Source organism: Xiphophorus hellerii, chromosome 15 (genome assembly GCF_003331165.1).
Source record: "Xiphophorus hellerii strain 12219 chromosome 15, Xiphophorus_hellerii-4.1, whole genome shotgun sequence".
In the NCBI taxonomy this organism is placed as follows: domain Eukaryota; kingdom Metazoa; phylum Chordata; class Actinopteri; order Cyprinodontiformes; family Poeciliidae; genus Xiphophorus; species Xiphophorus hellerii.
In genome coordinates this window covers 19,175,711-19,190,892 of record NC_045686.1, presented here as the reverse complement: position 1 = coordinate 19,190,892, position 15,182 = coordinate 19,175,711, and the positions used below count along the sequence as shown (strand labels likewise).

At 40.7% G+C, this 15,182-nt stretch overlaps 1 protein-coding gene across 1 annotated transcript; it reads left to right on the top strand.

The window, feature by feature from the left end:
- Positions 1-198: 198 nt before the first annotated feature.
- Positions 199-15,182, top strand: selenoi (selenoprotein I). Its single transcript, XM_032585952.1, has 10 exons — positions 199-398; positions 2,708-2,776; positions 3,889-3,997; positions 4,428-4,502; positions 7,684-7,946; positions 8,070-8,178; positions 8,265-8,313; positions 9,300-9,480; positions 9,571-9,750; positions 11,073-15,182. The coding sequence occupies exons 1-10, from the start codon at positions 342-344 to the stop codon at positions 11,178-11,180; spliced, it is 1,200 nt and encodes a 399-aa protein (XP_032441843.1). The 5' UTR covers positions 199-341; the 3' UTR covers positions 11,181-15,182.

The window sequence follows — 15,182 nt, the reverse complement described above, 5'->3', positions numbered from 1 at the left end:
GAAACCTTGTCTCGGAAATTTTTTTTATCTTTTGTTTTCAATATATATATATATTATTACTACAAACATGATGTGTCGCGTACTTATTATTAAAGAAACACATTTTATTCACTTTTCTCGCCGTTTTTAAAAACCTATCCTCCAGATCTGAAGGGGGCGGTATTGAGCACCCCGACCTGGGAGTGCTCGGTGGGGAAGGAGTGGCTCCGGTGGTTCGACTCGACATCACCTCACCCGGCGTGAAAGACGGCGGCTAAGCTAGATGGTACTCCGGATCGGCAGCTAGCGTGAAGGATTTGCACGTCCAGAGGAAGAGGAAGAAGAAGCCGAACTGTACCGTCATGGCTCTTTACGAATATGTCACAAAAGAGCAGCTGGCGGGGTTCGACAGATATAAAGTAAGAGAGAAAATGATGGGCTGAGAGCTGTCACGATCCTGATCGCTGATGCTGGGGAATTATACATTTACCGGATGTTAGTCAGGTCTTAAGCCTTGATAAAGCTTTTTATCAACTAAATGTAATCGGGATGTGTGTATCTTCATTCGTGTCATGATAAAAAATGCTCTTTGTTTAGTTGTCGATTCTAACTTTTTATTTATTAATTTTATAGAACATCCCTACTGCTTATAATTGTTGTTTGTGGCTTACCCTTTATCGCCACTGAGCATTAAGGCGCGTTTCTCACCATACCTAATATAATGTTCTTAATTAAACATCCTTTTTATATTGACCGGAAGTGTAGTGGCATGCAGCCTCCTGCTTTACAATGGTGCAGAGGCTAATGGCTAGCCATTCCTTCTCTATCCTATTTGACAAAAAGCTTTTTTCAAAGTTTTCAGATAGGTTTGGTTTGTATGGAAGGCTCGTTTGATATTTATATATTGACGTATATCTGTAATAATACGCTGGTGAACCAGAGGGAGGGATGGGAACTGTACACTAGCATAAAGCCGGAGGCTGTCTTACATTTTGTTTTCACTTTATATGTTGTGATATTTCTGTTTAGGTAGTTCCTAAGCAGGAATATCACAGTTCGGATATTTCTCACTTCCTGTTTGGACTGGAAGTGAATTTGTCCCAAGTTTATCGATCATGCAGTTTATCTCAAAACTAAGCAGGAAAAAAAAATGATTTAATGTAAAGTATGAGCTATATTTATAGTTGGTTACCTCCTACAATTACATTGCAAGCTACACTTTCATTTTCTTAGTTGTGTTTTTGTATTTCTTGTTGGTCATGAGAGGCGTTTTGCTAGTAATTGTCTTTTCATTGCCTTCCTCCACTTGCTACATCACTGTGTTCCAAGTAGGCACTCGGTTGGTGTTATAAACTTGCGTAAAAATCACCACAGTTGCAGAAATTAATTAAAAAATAATAATAAAATAGCCATATAATATCATCTGAGTGCATCTATATAATACAGAAAAAATGACAAAATATTCCTAATGCTAATGAAAAAAAAGCAATACATTTATTATGGCTGTCCGTTTAATGTTTTCTGGATTATTAGTATTATTATTATAGTTTGAACACATAGACCTCAAGCAGGGATAAATTAGCCCGTCTAAGTTGTTTGTCTTAATTGATGTAGATGTTAAATTTAGAGGGGTGTCCAGACTTTGAATTGTAGAGTGGAATCTACTCATGGGCCACAAAAACTTGACTTTTAATTAAAAACACACACAAAAAAGAAATAATAAAAATTTTCTCCTTCTTACATTTACATGCTCAACAATAAATTAAACATAAGATATTTTAATGGAAGAAACAAATTGGCTAGATGTGTAATTCATGATTCATTCGTAACCTGCTTCTCACTAGTATTCAGAAACAAGTGGGGGTCACTGCAGACCTTGCAAATTTTCATAAAGACTTTCAGCAGGCAGAACAACACGATGGGAACATTTTAATGTTTTTATTTTAAACCACGGGCTTTAAAACCTCTGCTACCCGCCACTACATTGCAGCCTCTGCTTTATATTTTAGCTCCTTCAGTTTGTTTATAACGAGAATCGATTTTCAAATAATTTACCAAAGCGTACAGATGAGTGTGTGTGTGTGTGTGTGTGTGTGTGTGTACTGTGCTGCTCTGATTGGTGTGCAGTTTCGCTCCTCCAGTTTTCTTCCTCTTTCGGAGATAAGAGTGCAAAGTGTGATCTGGCTTAGAAAAGTCTTACATTGTGAGTAACGTGTAGAAATTCTCACTTACAGGAAGAAGAAAAATACAACATTGATACAGCTGTGTTGCAGTAACATTATGTTAGACATTAGTGGGGCGTGGCTGCATTTTCTTGCTGCTCTACAGACAGTAAACACACCTGTGGCTCCTGTGAAATATTTATTTTAAATAAAGAAGATCCTGCTCCTCCTTTAAGGGGATACAGATCGGAAGGTAGATTAAAAATCCACAGGAAAGGGGCCCGGTTGACCAAAATAGCGACGTGACGAGGGGCCGTACAGCGTGTACTCCTGACAGCAGCCACTGGCTCCGGCTACACTGGATCTCTTACGCGTGTTTGTCATACCTAGATAAAGTTACAGACACTGGAGCCGGGTTTGTTTTGCTCTCAAGGCTCACTGGAGGATCCTGTAAACATGAAACACGTGGAATTAAATGACATAGAAAATGTGTGTGAATTCTTTTACGTGTAAAATATTTTAAAAAAAAATAAAAAATGACGGGATTTATTTGTTTGTTTTCGCAGTACAGCGCCGTGGACACGAACCCCCTGTCCGTCTACGTGATGCATCCTTTCTGGAACTTTTTAGTGAAGGTAAGAGCCAGTGGAGAGCTCCATCATTCATGACGTTTTCCAGCCATCGGCGACAGCGGTAGACTTCGAGAGAGCGTCCCAAAATATGCCTGACTAAAAAAAAAAAAAAAAAAGTACCGATTTTTAATTTGCTTTGTGAAATGTATACGTCTTTTTAAAAAAAATATATTTACAGCCCTTTCATTCCTCACATATTTTCTGCCATTTAGAGCTGCATAACGATAAAAACAAGTAAGCAAATCTGATAAAGTGATATCAAAACACGATCCAAAGGTCGTCAACGGACGGCTGATTGCGCTGCGGGGTGAAAGCTCTAAGGCTTCCGGCTCGCGTTACCTAAAGCTGCACCCAGAGAGCCGAGACTAGGCCAGGAAGGGTTTCATTCCCATTAAAAACAAGACGATAAGTCCTAAAATGCTTTAATATTAACACACTATTGGTAGTACGTTGGAAGTATTCGGCCTGCAATTAGTCACACTTTCTCTGACTTTACTGTGTTTCCACAAAACCTGGCGATTCATTGTACTACATAAAGTACTTTTGTACTAGGCGCTATTGGAAAAATTGAAAAACCTTTCCAATCATCACCTTTTACCGACAAAATAAAAGCTTCACCTTGTGACGTCATGTCCCGTATATGGTAAGGTAGAGGCATTTTCCATATCCAGCCGGCAATGCAGAAAAGAAAGTATTTTTGCTGATCCAAAATCATCCAAACTGAAGAAAAGTATGTCGAAAGGGAATCAGGCAGATTTGCTTATTATATTTAAATATTGTTTTTGTGTGTTCAATTTGGAGGTAAAAATAAAAAAGGTTTCTGCAATCATGATTAAAAAGAAAAAAATTTAATTTTGCCAAAAAGTTTGGACTTCCAGCTTTCTTGTAGTGGAAAAAAATACGAGGTAACATTTAGCCGGATAAAGAGTTTTAATAAAATAACGAGTAAAATATGACTCAGATTAATCGCTCTGACCTGATTACAAGAATTTCTTTTTCCAGGTACTTTGCTTCATCTATGCACAGAAACGTGTTTTCCATGCTCTTTTAACTTTTGTGCTTCATTTCTAATGGATAAAACTCCATCAACTGTGTTTCTCTCTCTCTTCCAACAGTTTTTACCAACATGGCTGGCTCCGAACCTCATCACATTTACTGGTTTCATGTTCCTCGTGCTGAACTTCCTCATGTTGGCCTTCTACGACTTCGACTTCACTGCCTCTTGTAGGTCCATCACTTCGTTCCCGCTGGGCGTACGTTGCCGTGACACGCAACCGTTTAAGGGGGAGCAGCTCCGTCTTTGTTTATGCGGGGCCAAAGTGCGTCACTCACGGAAACGGGACTGACGCTTGTTGCTCAGGACAATTTTTAACTTATTAAATCCTTCACACACATACACAGAGAATGTTATCAGTGTTGCCACGATGGTGCGTATCTGTAATGCAGAAACAAAGGCTAACCTTTGCAGTCTGTGTTGACATTCTGTGTTTTGGTGTGTCGTCTTACCACAGACACTTTGACCTAAAAAAAAAAAAAAAAAAAATCACTGTATCTTAAATGGATTTATGTTGAATAAGAAAAGTAGAAACCAGTTGCTTTGTGTGTTTCTGACTGTAAATGTTCGGGTCGTGTGTTAACGTCACTCGTGTCTCAGCTGCAGGAAACCAGCATGTGCCTAGCCTGGTGTGGGTGGCTGCTGGGATCTTCAACTTCTTAGCCTACACTCTCGGTGAGTTCTGACCTCGTCGACCTCTGGAGATGGAGTCATCTCCCTCCTCTCTCTGACTTTCTGAGAAGATCAGAGATTGGGAGCTTTTCCCAAAAATCTGTTTGGTGGTCAGTTTATTATTTTTGACTCGGAGTCTCGGGGGCACTCAGCAGTGCTGAGAGCGAGGGGTCACACGTAACGCAGGCGCATGGAAACGGGTCACATGAGGAAGAGCAGTCAGTTTGTAACACACAGCAGTCGGGTAACATTAGAGGTGCAGAAGGAAATCGATTATGTTGAGAATCGCAATTCGTAGCCCTGGAAAATACTCAAAATTTGATGTTAGTTTGTCAATTTTTTGGTAAAATTATATTTTGAATATACAGTATATTTTGAATATATTTTTTTTAATTTTACTGAATGATTGAGTGATGGTGTCAGTGAGAACTTTACATCCACTTTTTTTGAGCGTGAATCTCATTATTCTGGGTTTTCTGTGATGGGTTTGGCCAGAATAAACATACAGCTTCAGTCTCTTTTTTTGAGAACTATATTCAGTTGCACAAGTTTTACTTTATTTTGGTTTCATTTAACCCGCACAGGGTCAAAAATGTACATAGAAACACAAATATCTGCATACTGCAGGCTAGAATCCTTCTGGAGGAAATGTTCGTGTCCAGATGAGACGCAGGTTGAGTTATCTGGACACAATCGGATACAAACACGTGAGGGAGTCATGGTGAGGCTTTCAGATTGAAGAATACAGTATCAGCCGTCAGACATGGCAGTGATTAGCATCCTCTGGTGCTGTTCCACAGTTGACAGTGAGATCTTAATCGTCTAGATTGTACACAGACAGTGAAACACATTAGAACTGGTTTTGACGTGGATAAACCAGCTTCTGGAATGTTTTTTTTTCTTACCTTCAACCAAAGAAAGAAATTGTGGATTGTTTAAACTTTTATTTAAAAAAAATTAAAAAATGTTTTTTTTACATATTTGTCAAAACTGTCAGACAGATAATCTGTAAAAAAACATTGAGTTCCTCTGCTTTCTCCCAGTGCTAATATTGTCATCTGCAATGGGCTCTTTGCACGTGGCTTTCTTGATCCCGCTTTGAGTTACCATGACAGTTAGAAAAGACAAAGTCTTATTTCAGACGCAAATAAAGCAATACTATGAATATTGTTGTCTTCCTAATGCAGTATAAGGGGCTTTTAAGTTTTCATGGATTTCCAAGCGGTCCTGAATTAAGAAGACGGTGGCTTGTAAATATTCGTCGCTACCAGTTAAAGCTAACGCCGCACAGCAAAGTTTACAGCCTTCACTTCACTCCGGATCAACTTCTTCAGCCTAAAGAAGAAGGTAAAGGAGCTTCCTGTGTTATTTCCATGGACTCACTTCTGTATTCAGCCTGAAAGAGTTTATGGGAACGAGAGAGCAGACCAGAGCAACTGATCCGCCTGTACACACTGCTGTAAACACCATCCTATTTGAGTTCTTAACAAGAAGCATGTAAAAGTACTAAAACTAAGTAACACGGAGACTTTAAGAAACACGACCATATTTTTCTAAAAGCAACAACTATGAACCTGAAAATTCATAGTTTCAGCTGACTCAGAGTTTGAGTCAGCTGAACTCAAACTCGGACACCGGTGCTGCCCTACTTTTAAGCTATGAGGCTTGTTGTGCTTCCTCATGCTTCAGAAGCAAAAAGCCCGAACCTTTAACTTCCTCCGTTACTTGCTCTCTGACAATAATGACAATAAACACACATAATATACTTGAAAATAAGTACAAAACAAGGTAAAAACATCTAACATGTCCGTTAGAATGGATTAAAATGTTTAGATACTTAAATATCACATTTTTATAAGAAAAATGTCAGAGAATCTTGCCTATTAGCATGAGCTAAAGCTAATGTTAGCCACAAAGTTTAAGGAAAGTAAAACTCACCTTCGTATCTGTGAACGTATAACGAGGCGTACATCTTAAAACCTTTCTCCAGCTTACTTGTTGGGGCTTCGGATCAATGTACATCATTAATTGCTACCTTGGGCAAGCCCTACAGGCCCCGACTGTAAAATGCCATATTCAATAGACCGGAAACGACCGAGCCGCTTTTCCCCGAACACGGAAGCTGATGAGCAAAGAACCACCGCTCGGTCAAAACCAACCAATCAGAGCCTGTAAGAGGGTCTTAGCGCTGTCAGTCAAGCTCGTGTACGTGCTTGCTCTCTACAGCTGGCACACACCAGCACAGCCTGCCATTAATGCTAAGGCTAGTTAGCATGCCTGCCAATAACGATAAACAGTTTTTTGTAACGGTAAGTTGTTTCTCTGCCATTAGCACATTGAGAAACGCTAAGACCGACCTCCTGCCTCTGATTGGTTGTTTTTTGCATTTCTTCAGATGGCAGTAAGACCACAGGGAGGTGATGGAGGAGCTCGATTTTATTTATTTATGTATTTTTTCACAGATTATGTCTCATATTACAACGTGGTGACCGTTTTATAAAATATGTTAAAAAATGTTTTTGTAAATGTTACGTGCTGCAACTTTAAGTGACAGGTCAACGACACAAAACCAACCACTTTAACTCAATTCTAATTTAAGGTTTGAATAAATATCTATGCAAAATTATGAATTTTGAAGGCAACAAAAAAGGATGTAGTTTCTGTGTCAGTCTGTGTATAATTGTGCAACGGGACTGTTGCATGTTTGGTTTATAGAAAATCCACCACAAATTCAACTTTCTTTTTTTATATATATATAATTCATAGAACTTTTTAGTATTATTTCCATTCCGCTCTGTAAAACACGACACTTGTAACAAGTTAGCAAAATATGAATCAGATCTCCTTTTGACTTCAGTCACAACTTCTCAAGTTTATTTCCCAAAGACGCCGCCTTAGTAATCATGTGGCTGTTAAGTTAAAGGGAAACCCAGTCAACTGTTTCTCCATAAGCGCCTCTTTGTTCTGTAGTTTGCTCCATAAATCATATTAACCCATTTCCATTGGGACTCTTGGGTGGAAGTCCATATGTGCTGCAGCAGCAGTGGGACGTAGGAATGTGTGTAACTCTAAGGGATTTCTCTGGAGTGAGCAGCAGTTTTATCTGGGTGGAGGTGTCACACATCTGCGTCTCTTTGTTTGCATCGTTCGTCTGTAAACGCGTAACGTTTTTCTTTTTCACCAGACGGCGTCGACGGGAAACAGGCCCGCCGCACCAACTCCTCGACGCCACTGGGGGAGCTGTTCGACCACGGCCTGGACAGCTGGGCGTGCATCTTCTTCGTGGCCACCGTGTACTCCATATTCGGGCGCGGGGAGAGCGGCGTGGGCGTGGTCACGCTCTACTACATCCTGTGGGTGGTGCTGTTCTCCTTCATCCTGTCCCACTGGGAGAAATACAACACGGGCATCTTGTTTTTGCCCTGGGGCTACGACATCAGCCAAGTGGTGAGAATCCCCCCCCCCCCCCCCCCCTCCGCCCACACACACACATATCATATGTAGCGATTTTGGTTTCAGTACGCTGGGCTCACAAAACGTTATTGCTCTTTTTGTCCCGTCTCCTTCTAGACGATCTCCCTTGTTTACTTGGTGACTGCTGTGGTGGGAGTGGAGACCTGGTACCAGCCAGTGATCTTTAACCTTCTCTACAGGGACCTCTTCACCTTCATGATCATAGGTGGGCTCTGATTGGTCGCTTTAAAATGTTTTGTGTGTGTGTTTTTGCTCCGGCTGCTTTTAACATGAATTTCTGCTGGTTTCCAGGCTGTTCGTTTACTGTGACGTTACCCATGAGCCTCTACAACGTCTTGAAGTGAGTATTTAATGGAGGTGTTGCAAAAGGATTCATACTGCTTGAACTTTTTCACACCTTCTCACATTCCAACCACGAACGTCATCGTATTTTATTGTGATTTTTAGGTAATCAACTAAGTAGCATGTAATTGAGTAGGCCTGTCACGATAACAAATTTCACTGGAATTGTCAGAGAAAGCATTGCGATAAATGCTAATATTTTTATTTTGTGACCATTTTCAAATAATTTTTTGATAATGGTATAATAATGCACGTTTGCCTTCTTAAAGATGAATCAGACTTTCCTTTTCTGCATAACTTCACACTGGAAAAGGAAAACATTTTAAATATGCAAAATAGAACACAATAACCAAAAAGAGTGGGTAAAAGGGACATAAAATCCACATGTTGCCAAAGTCATAAATAAAATGGATCAGGAAGCTTTTGTACACAACCTTAGTCAGAGTTGCTCCTAGTTTCCCAGTTGATTTTTTTTTTCCAACTGGGAAGTCAGAATTTCCCAGTTCAGAGTATGACTGGAACGCAGCATAAATGCAGTCCTGAACAAAAACCTGTCAGAGGCTGGAAAAGACCCTTAAATATACAGCCAGAGCTAAAGCAGAATGGTTTATACCAAAACACAGTAATGTGTTGGATTGGCCCAGTCAAAGTCTAGACCTCAATCCACTAGATAATCTGTGGCAAGACGGAGCATTGCAAAGAATTGTCAGAACTTTCCAGCTGTCAAAAGCTGATAGAAACCCGCCCCCTCATGGCTTGCAGTGGTAATTGCGTCAAAAAGTGGTTCTGCAAAGTGTCGACTCGGGAGGCTGAATCCAAATGCACACCACACTTTTCAGGTTTCATTTGTCAAAAAAAAGAAGAAAGAAGCGAAATCTTCCGTCTCCCAGTTGTGCGCTACTTCGTGCTCTGAAATGAAACCTTTTGAATTCTGCGGTTGCCTTGCTACGACGTGAAGACGTCTCGGCCTTGCGGATGTTTCAGGGCTTACAGGAGCAACACTCTGAAGCACAGCAGCCTGTACGAAGCCTTCCTGCCTTTCCTGTCCCCCGTCCTCCTCTTCGTCTTGTCCACCGCCTGGGTCGTCTTCTCCCCGTCCAAGATCCTGGAGCTGCAGCCCAGGATGTACTGCCTCATGGTGGGGACGGCGTTCGCCAATGTCACAGTGAGTACCATGCGTAAGTTGTTGGGGGGGGTTTTTTTTTTCCCCTCAAATTTCTCTGTTTAATCATGATTTTGCGTGTCCGTTTTCCAGTGTAAGCTGATCGTGTGTCAGATGAGTAACACCCGCTGCGAGCCGCTGACCTGGCTGCTGCTGCCGATGACGGTGGTGGTGGGCGGAGCCGTCACGAGGGTCTTCACCAACGAGACGCTGCTGCTTTACTTATGGACGGCCGCGGTCATCCTCACGCACATACACTACGGCGTATCGGTGGTAAGAGCTCCCGCTCACACACTGATAACCGCATTTGTAGTGGTGGGATTAGAGTCGAATCAAAGCAGATTAGATAAAAATGCGACGATATTTCGTTATTCATTGTTGAGATGAAGAAGTCTGGCATCGGGTTTGGAGCGACCGATCAACGTTTTTGCTCTGAATTAAATTGTAATGGTTTGATTTATTCATCTGACTCGTGGTCCATATGGACATAAGAAAGATGAACAAAGACATTCTTAACTTGAAAATGGCTGAAATCCAAGATTTCCATCTTAGCTTGGCTGAAATCTGTTGAAGCCTTCGTCCATTTGACCAAGCAAGGTAGAAACCCGGCTTAAATGTGCATTTATGCCAGGTTTCATTGAATAGAATATTCAAATTTGAAATAAAATGAATGAAACATTCTATGTCTTCCCAGTGTTCGTGGTATCAATACATTCTAACCGACTGAGTTAAATTCATACTAATTTACTTAAAAAGTAAGTAATAAGCGCCTGAACATAACTCAGAATGCAATATTTTTAACTTTTAAAGTTTTGTAAATGGGTTTTTTGCAGATTTTGGACATAAAAGCAGATTTTCATGTTTACTCATGTGGAAAGCTTGATAATCAGCCTGTTTCTCACTGGTTCACTGCAAAAAACACAAAATCTTACCACGCATTTTTAGTTTAGTAGCTTTTCAGCAAGAAATAGGAGCTTGTGTTAAGTCAATAACTCCACAATATTGATGGAAAAATTACTAGTTGGAAGTGAAATAATCTGCCAGTGGAATAAGATATTTTTTGCATGTCAAAGTTTCCCCCAGAAAACTTGCTAAGCCCAGTGCTTGGGTGCCAGGGCAGTCATTCATCGTCTTTTTGAGTTAAAAAGTGTTTAAAGTTGACAGGAAATTTGAAAATATCACTTGATAAATATGTGTTATTAAAAGATTGGAGGATTAATACCTGATTAATACCAACCCTAAAGTTTTTTTTAAAAAAGAAACAATTTAAAAAATTGTTTAAATAAGCAATGCTTAGCCTGGTGCGGGCACAAGTAAAGCCTGGTGGCCTGCCAGGCTTATAATACACCAGGAGAAACCCTGCATATGACAAGTTAAAATGTGCTGTTCTACTGGCAGGTTATTTCAATTATAACTAGTACTTCTTTCATCAATGTAGTGCTGAAAAGTGACTTGTAAGTTAGTGCCGTCTTATTTCTAATGAAGTGACATATTTCCACTAGAAACGAGCAAGAACCCTTGGTGAGATTTAGCAGTGTTGCAGCTTTGCAACATGTTTGAATTTGGAGCTTAACGTTTGTCGTTGTCATCGGCAGGTGAAGCAGCTCAGCGACCATTTTAGCATCTTTGCCTTCTCCCTGAAGAAGCCCAGCCGGGACTGACAGGAGGAGGAACGAATCGGCCTGACGGCGGCAGAGGTCTAAGCTGCTCCTCTGTTCCACCTAACGACACTTCACCCTCACCGCGGAAACAGAGCCCCCTCCCCCTTCACAAAAAGGACGCTGCAAGTGAAACGGACAGTGGCCTTCCTCTGCCCTCCACACACACGACACACACAGTCACACTCGAACGCACATTCCCAAAGCGAACCCGATCAGAGTCCGGTCACGGCGACGGGGTTGGGCCCCAGGGCCCCTAGCTTTTGTCACTGGTGATTGGCTGTCTTTGTCGAGCCAATGAGGTGCTATTGTTTCCTACGGAAATGCACTTCCGTCACGGCGGACGGGAGCCCGCAGGAGCCATGAGACTTTACCGGGGAGGCCCCCCCTCATTACCCGGAGCGTTCAGGATCTCTTCGTCCAAACCTCAATAATTAAACTGAAGCTAGTTTTCCGAGTCGAGACCTTTAACAGTCTGCTCCGTCGGGTTGGCTCAAAAAGACAGACGTGTGAGCTAAATACAGATTATATGGGTAATCTCTGAAGCCACATAGTATTATGAATGTATAGCAATGCCCTGGGGAAACGCCATTTCAGTCTAAATGTCTGAACAGGAATGTCTGAAGGAGTGTTGTCGATCAAACCTGGGAGCACTGGGAACACTGGGAAACTGCAGCTCCAGTTTTGTCCAGAATTTAAACGTTTGGTCAATTCCCCCTTTTTGTTTTTTTTTTTGTTTTTTTAAATCTTCCAGTGACTCATCTGTGGTAAATGTTAGTAACTTCTTGTATATATTCTAAAAACATTGTTTGGGGTGAAATTTCTGTAACGAAGCCTAAAAGAGTGTAAACTATTGGACACATTTCCCTTCTAACTAATTATTCTCCTCTGCGCTCGGAGCTGATTATTGACTAACTGGGGCGAGACTCAAATCAGGTTGACCTCTACTAACCCTTTCTTAGTTTTTACTCGAGTACCAGCTCTCCCTTCCCTCTGAGGTGTCGTGTTTTCACGCTGATTCGTTCTTCTTCTTCCTTGTTCCATATTTTTAAAATTTCATTTCTTTTTTTTTTTATCCGTTTTGGCTACGCTTCTCTTTGCGGTAGTTGTTATGTTGCGCAGCGCTTGAATGAAGAGTGCGTCCAAAAGCCGCCAACGGAGCGGACTCACTCTGAGGGACCAAGCCTCCGCACAGAACAGCACAAAACCTCTTAACGCCGCTTGTTGTCGTGGGTTTTCTTTTCATTTCTTTTTCTACCATGTGGCGCAGAGCTAGCGTCGTTTTTGTCTTTGTTTTTCAGGATGTTGAACGCCACTCGTCTCTTTGTCTCCAAGTTGGCGGGGTTTTTATGTTCGACTTTTTCACAAAACAAGGTTTAAGTTGGTTGAGGCGGACATTTCTCACAACTGAGGATGCACCAATCGGAGCTTCCCTGACTGATACCGATTTTTTTTCTTCTCTTTTTTTCTTAGAGGTTTAATTGCTACGTTTTCTTCTAAGGAATAAAGTACAAATGACTTCCGCAGGTTCTCTAATAGAGATTTTGGTTTCCATTCTAACGGAGCATGAAGGAATATCAGTGGCATTTTCCTTTCATTTCTCTAAATGTGTCTCAAAGTTTATGTTTATTTCCTGAAACTGTGGGCATTTCCTAGCTTTGATGCGCTTAAAGGACAGGGGGAGGAAAAAACCCCAGATCGGATCCCATTAGGGAAAAAATCCGCCCGGTTCCTATTGCTCTGTTATCGATCGGTGCATCTGTACACGCAACTGGTCTGACGGGCTGAAAAGTCAGCAACGTAGCACCATTTAATGCGTGTCTGTGTCACAATTAGTTAGAACCACAAAATTAGAATATTAACGTTGTGTCAGTAGTTGTGATTAATTCAGCTGAATACAAATACCCATCCAAGGTCCTGTTTACCTTACATACTGGGTGTAGGCTGGGTACCGGGATGCCGGGTTTTAAAAATGTCCTTCCGTCATCCCATACGTAAAGAGCTATTTTCTTTACCCAACATGCCGGAGATCATGCCAGACTGATTAGAATTTTCGACAGTTGTATAAAGAATGGCCCTTCCCCCACCTGTTGCTGTGCACGTGTAAGATGTAGAGTTGGATGTCTGGAAGTAGACAGATATCTGGACAGATAGCCTGACTAATTAACCAGCTGCTTGCGTCTTGTTTTATCTGCATTTCTCCATGAAAAGCAGATAAGAAAAGGAATACTTTGTGAAATTAGCACTTGAAAACTACTGCTAAACTTAGAGGCGGTTCTATTAAAAATTTGCAGCTCAGATCTGTGTATCAGAATCCAAGAAATTATAAATAAATGTATATTATGCTGTTTTGACATTAGTAATCAGTATGCTGTGTTATAGAAATCACTTTTGCTCTTTTGTGGAGTTTAAAATAGAAATTGAGTCATGTTATACATTTCTGTTTTAAATCTGGGAGCAAGTAGTGCATAATTCATACAGTTAAACGTTATAAACAAAAATATATAACATGATTGTTTTATTTAAAACAGAAAAGCAAAAATGTCCCATCATCTAAAGTAACCTTCTGTTATAATATAAAAAAAATAGTATGCCATTATATATAAACATTTTTAGATTTTGATTCATACTCATACATAAATTTAGTAGAGTCACATTCTAAACGTAGTGGTTTTTAACTGATTATTTCAACAAATTTTGTTTGTTCTGTTCTGTGTGTGGTTTTTTTTTTCTTTCTATTTTTAAATAGACAATAAAAAGCTGATATTGTCATGTAATTTTTTTTAGGGGGTAATCTCGAGCAGCTAGCCTGTTAAGCTAGCTGCTTAACCGCCATGTTTTTCATGGCTGCAGTTTTTGCGACCGGAAATATTAGCAAACTGCCGATTTAGCATTTTTCATCTCAAAAGTGCGGCAGCAGCAGGTGAGAGAGGGGCTTCACATACAGGCCGAAAACTCCAGCCGCCTGCTATCTCATAAAAATGACTTTAAACGCTGGGTTTGGTTTGACGGAATAACTGTGACCTTTAAAAAATAAAAACCCGAGCCATTCCCATACAGCCACCTGTGGTCACGTTTAGGGAAAAGCGCCATAGGAAGCATTGCTTTGAACGAGAGAAATAGCTAATAGCTCGTGTTTGCGCGTGACTAAACGGTTACTAAGCAACGCCGAACAGTTTCTATAACCGATGAGTGGTCTGTTGAGCCTCGCACTGTATTGTGGGAAATGTGTAGTTCTTTAACGAAGCCCCGCTGTGTGGACGCTAACGGCCGTCGTGATGTAATGGGTAAATGCACTGTCTGCTCTGTACAGCTCCGTGTCTACATGTCTATTCAGGAAGTACGATTGTATGTTTGTGTGTGTGTGTGTGTGTAAATACCTGTTTTATTATTTAATTTTATTTTTAAAACCAAGTGTTTAACGATAGGCAGATTTTCTCCTGTGACTTGGACTCGATGCCAATCAGCACTGCAATCCACAACGCTGTCTACACTACAGCACTTAATACTGTCTACGTACTTTGTTTGGGTTTGTTTGAATGTTTCATTATTATTATTATTATTTTTTGCCGAGTTACCGTCTGATTGGATCAAATCCATTTTTTGTTGTTTTTTCCCCCTCCCGTGGAATTTTCTGGGGGAGGGATGGTGGGAATTCCTGCTTTGTGTGAACACTACCGGCACTGCTTGGATGCAGTGAGGGATCACCTGGGAGAGAACAACTGTGCCATTCAATAAAACAAAAATTACATTTTCATGCATTTGCAGTCTTTGCTCCTTAAGATTCTAATGTTCCGTTATGTAAGCTTTGCTTTGTTTTGCTTGAAAAAAGGAAAAGAAAAAAAAAAAAGTCTCAACCCTGCCTGGGTTTCTCTTTCTCCCCCCCCCCAAAAAATAATCAGTGAGCTAAGCTGTTGTACTGCAGCTCAGGCAAACACTCAAGTGTCATTGTGACTTTTTTCTTTTAACCTTTTTTTTTGTTGGTGTATTTAACCAGTGAAGGACGGGACCGCTCAAACACAAATAAAAGATAATTTTTATTAAAAA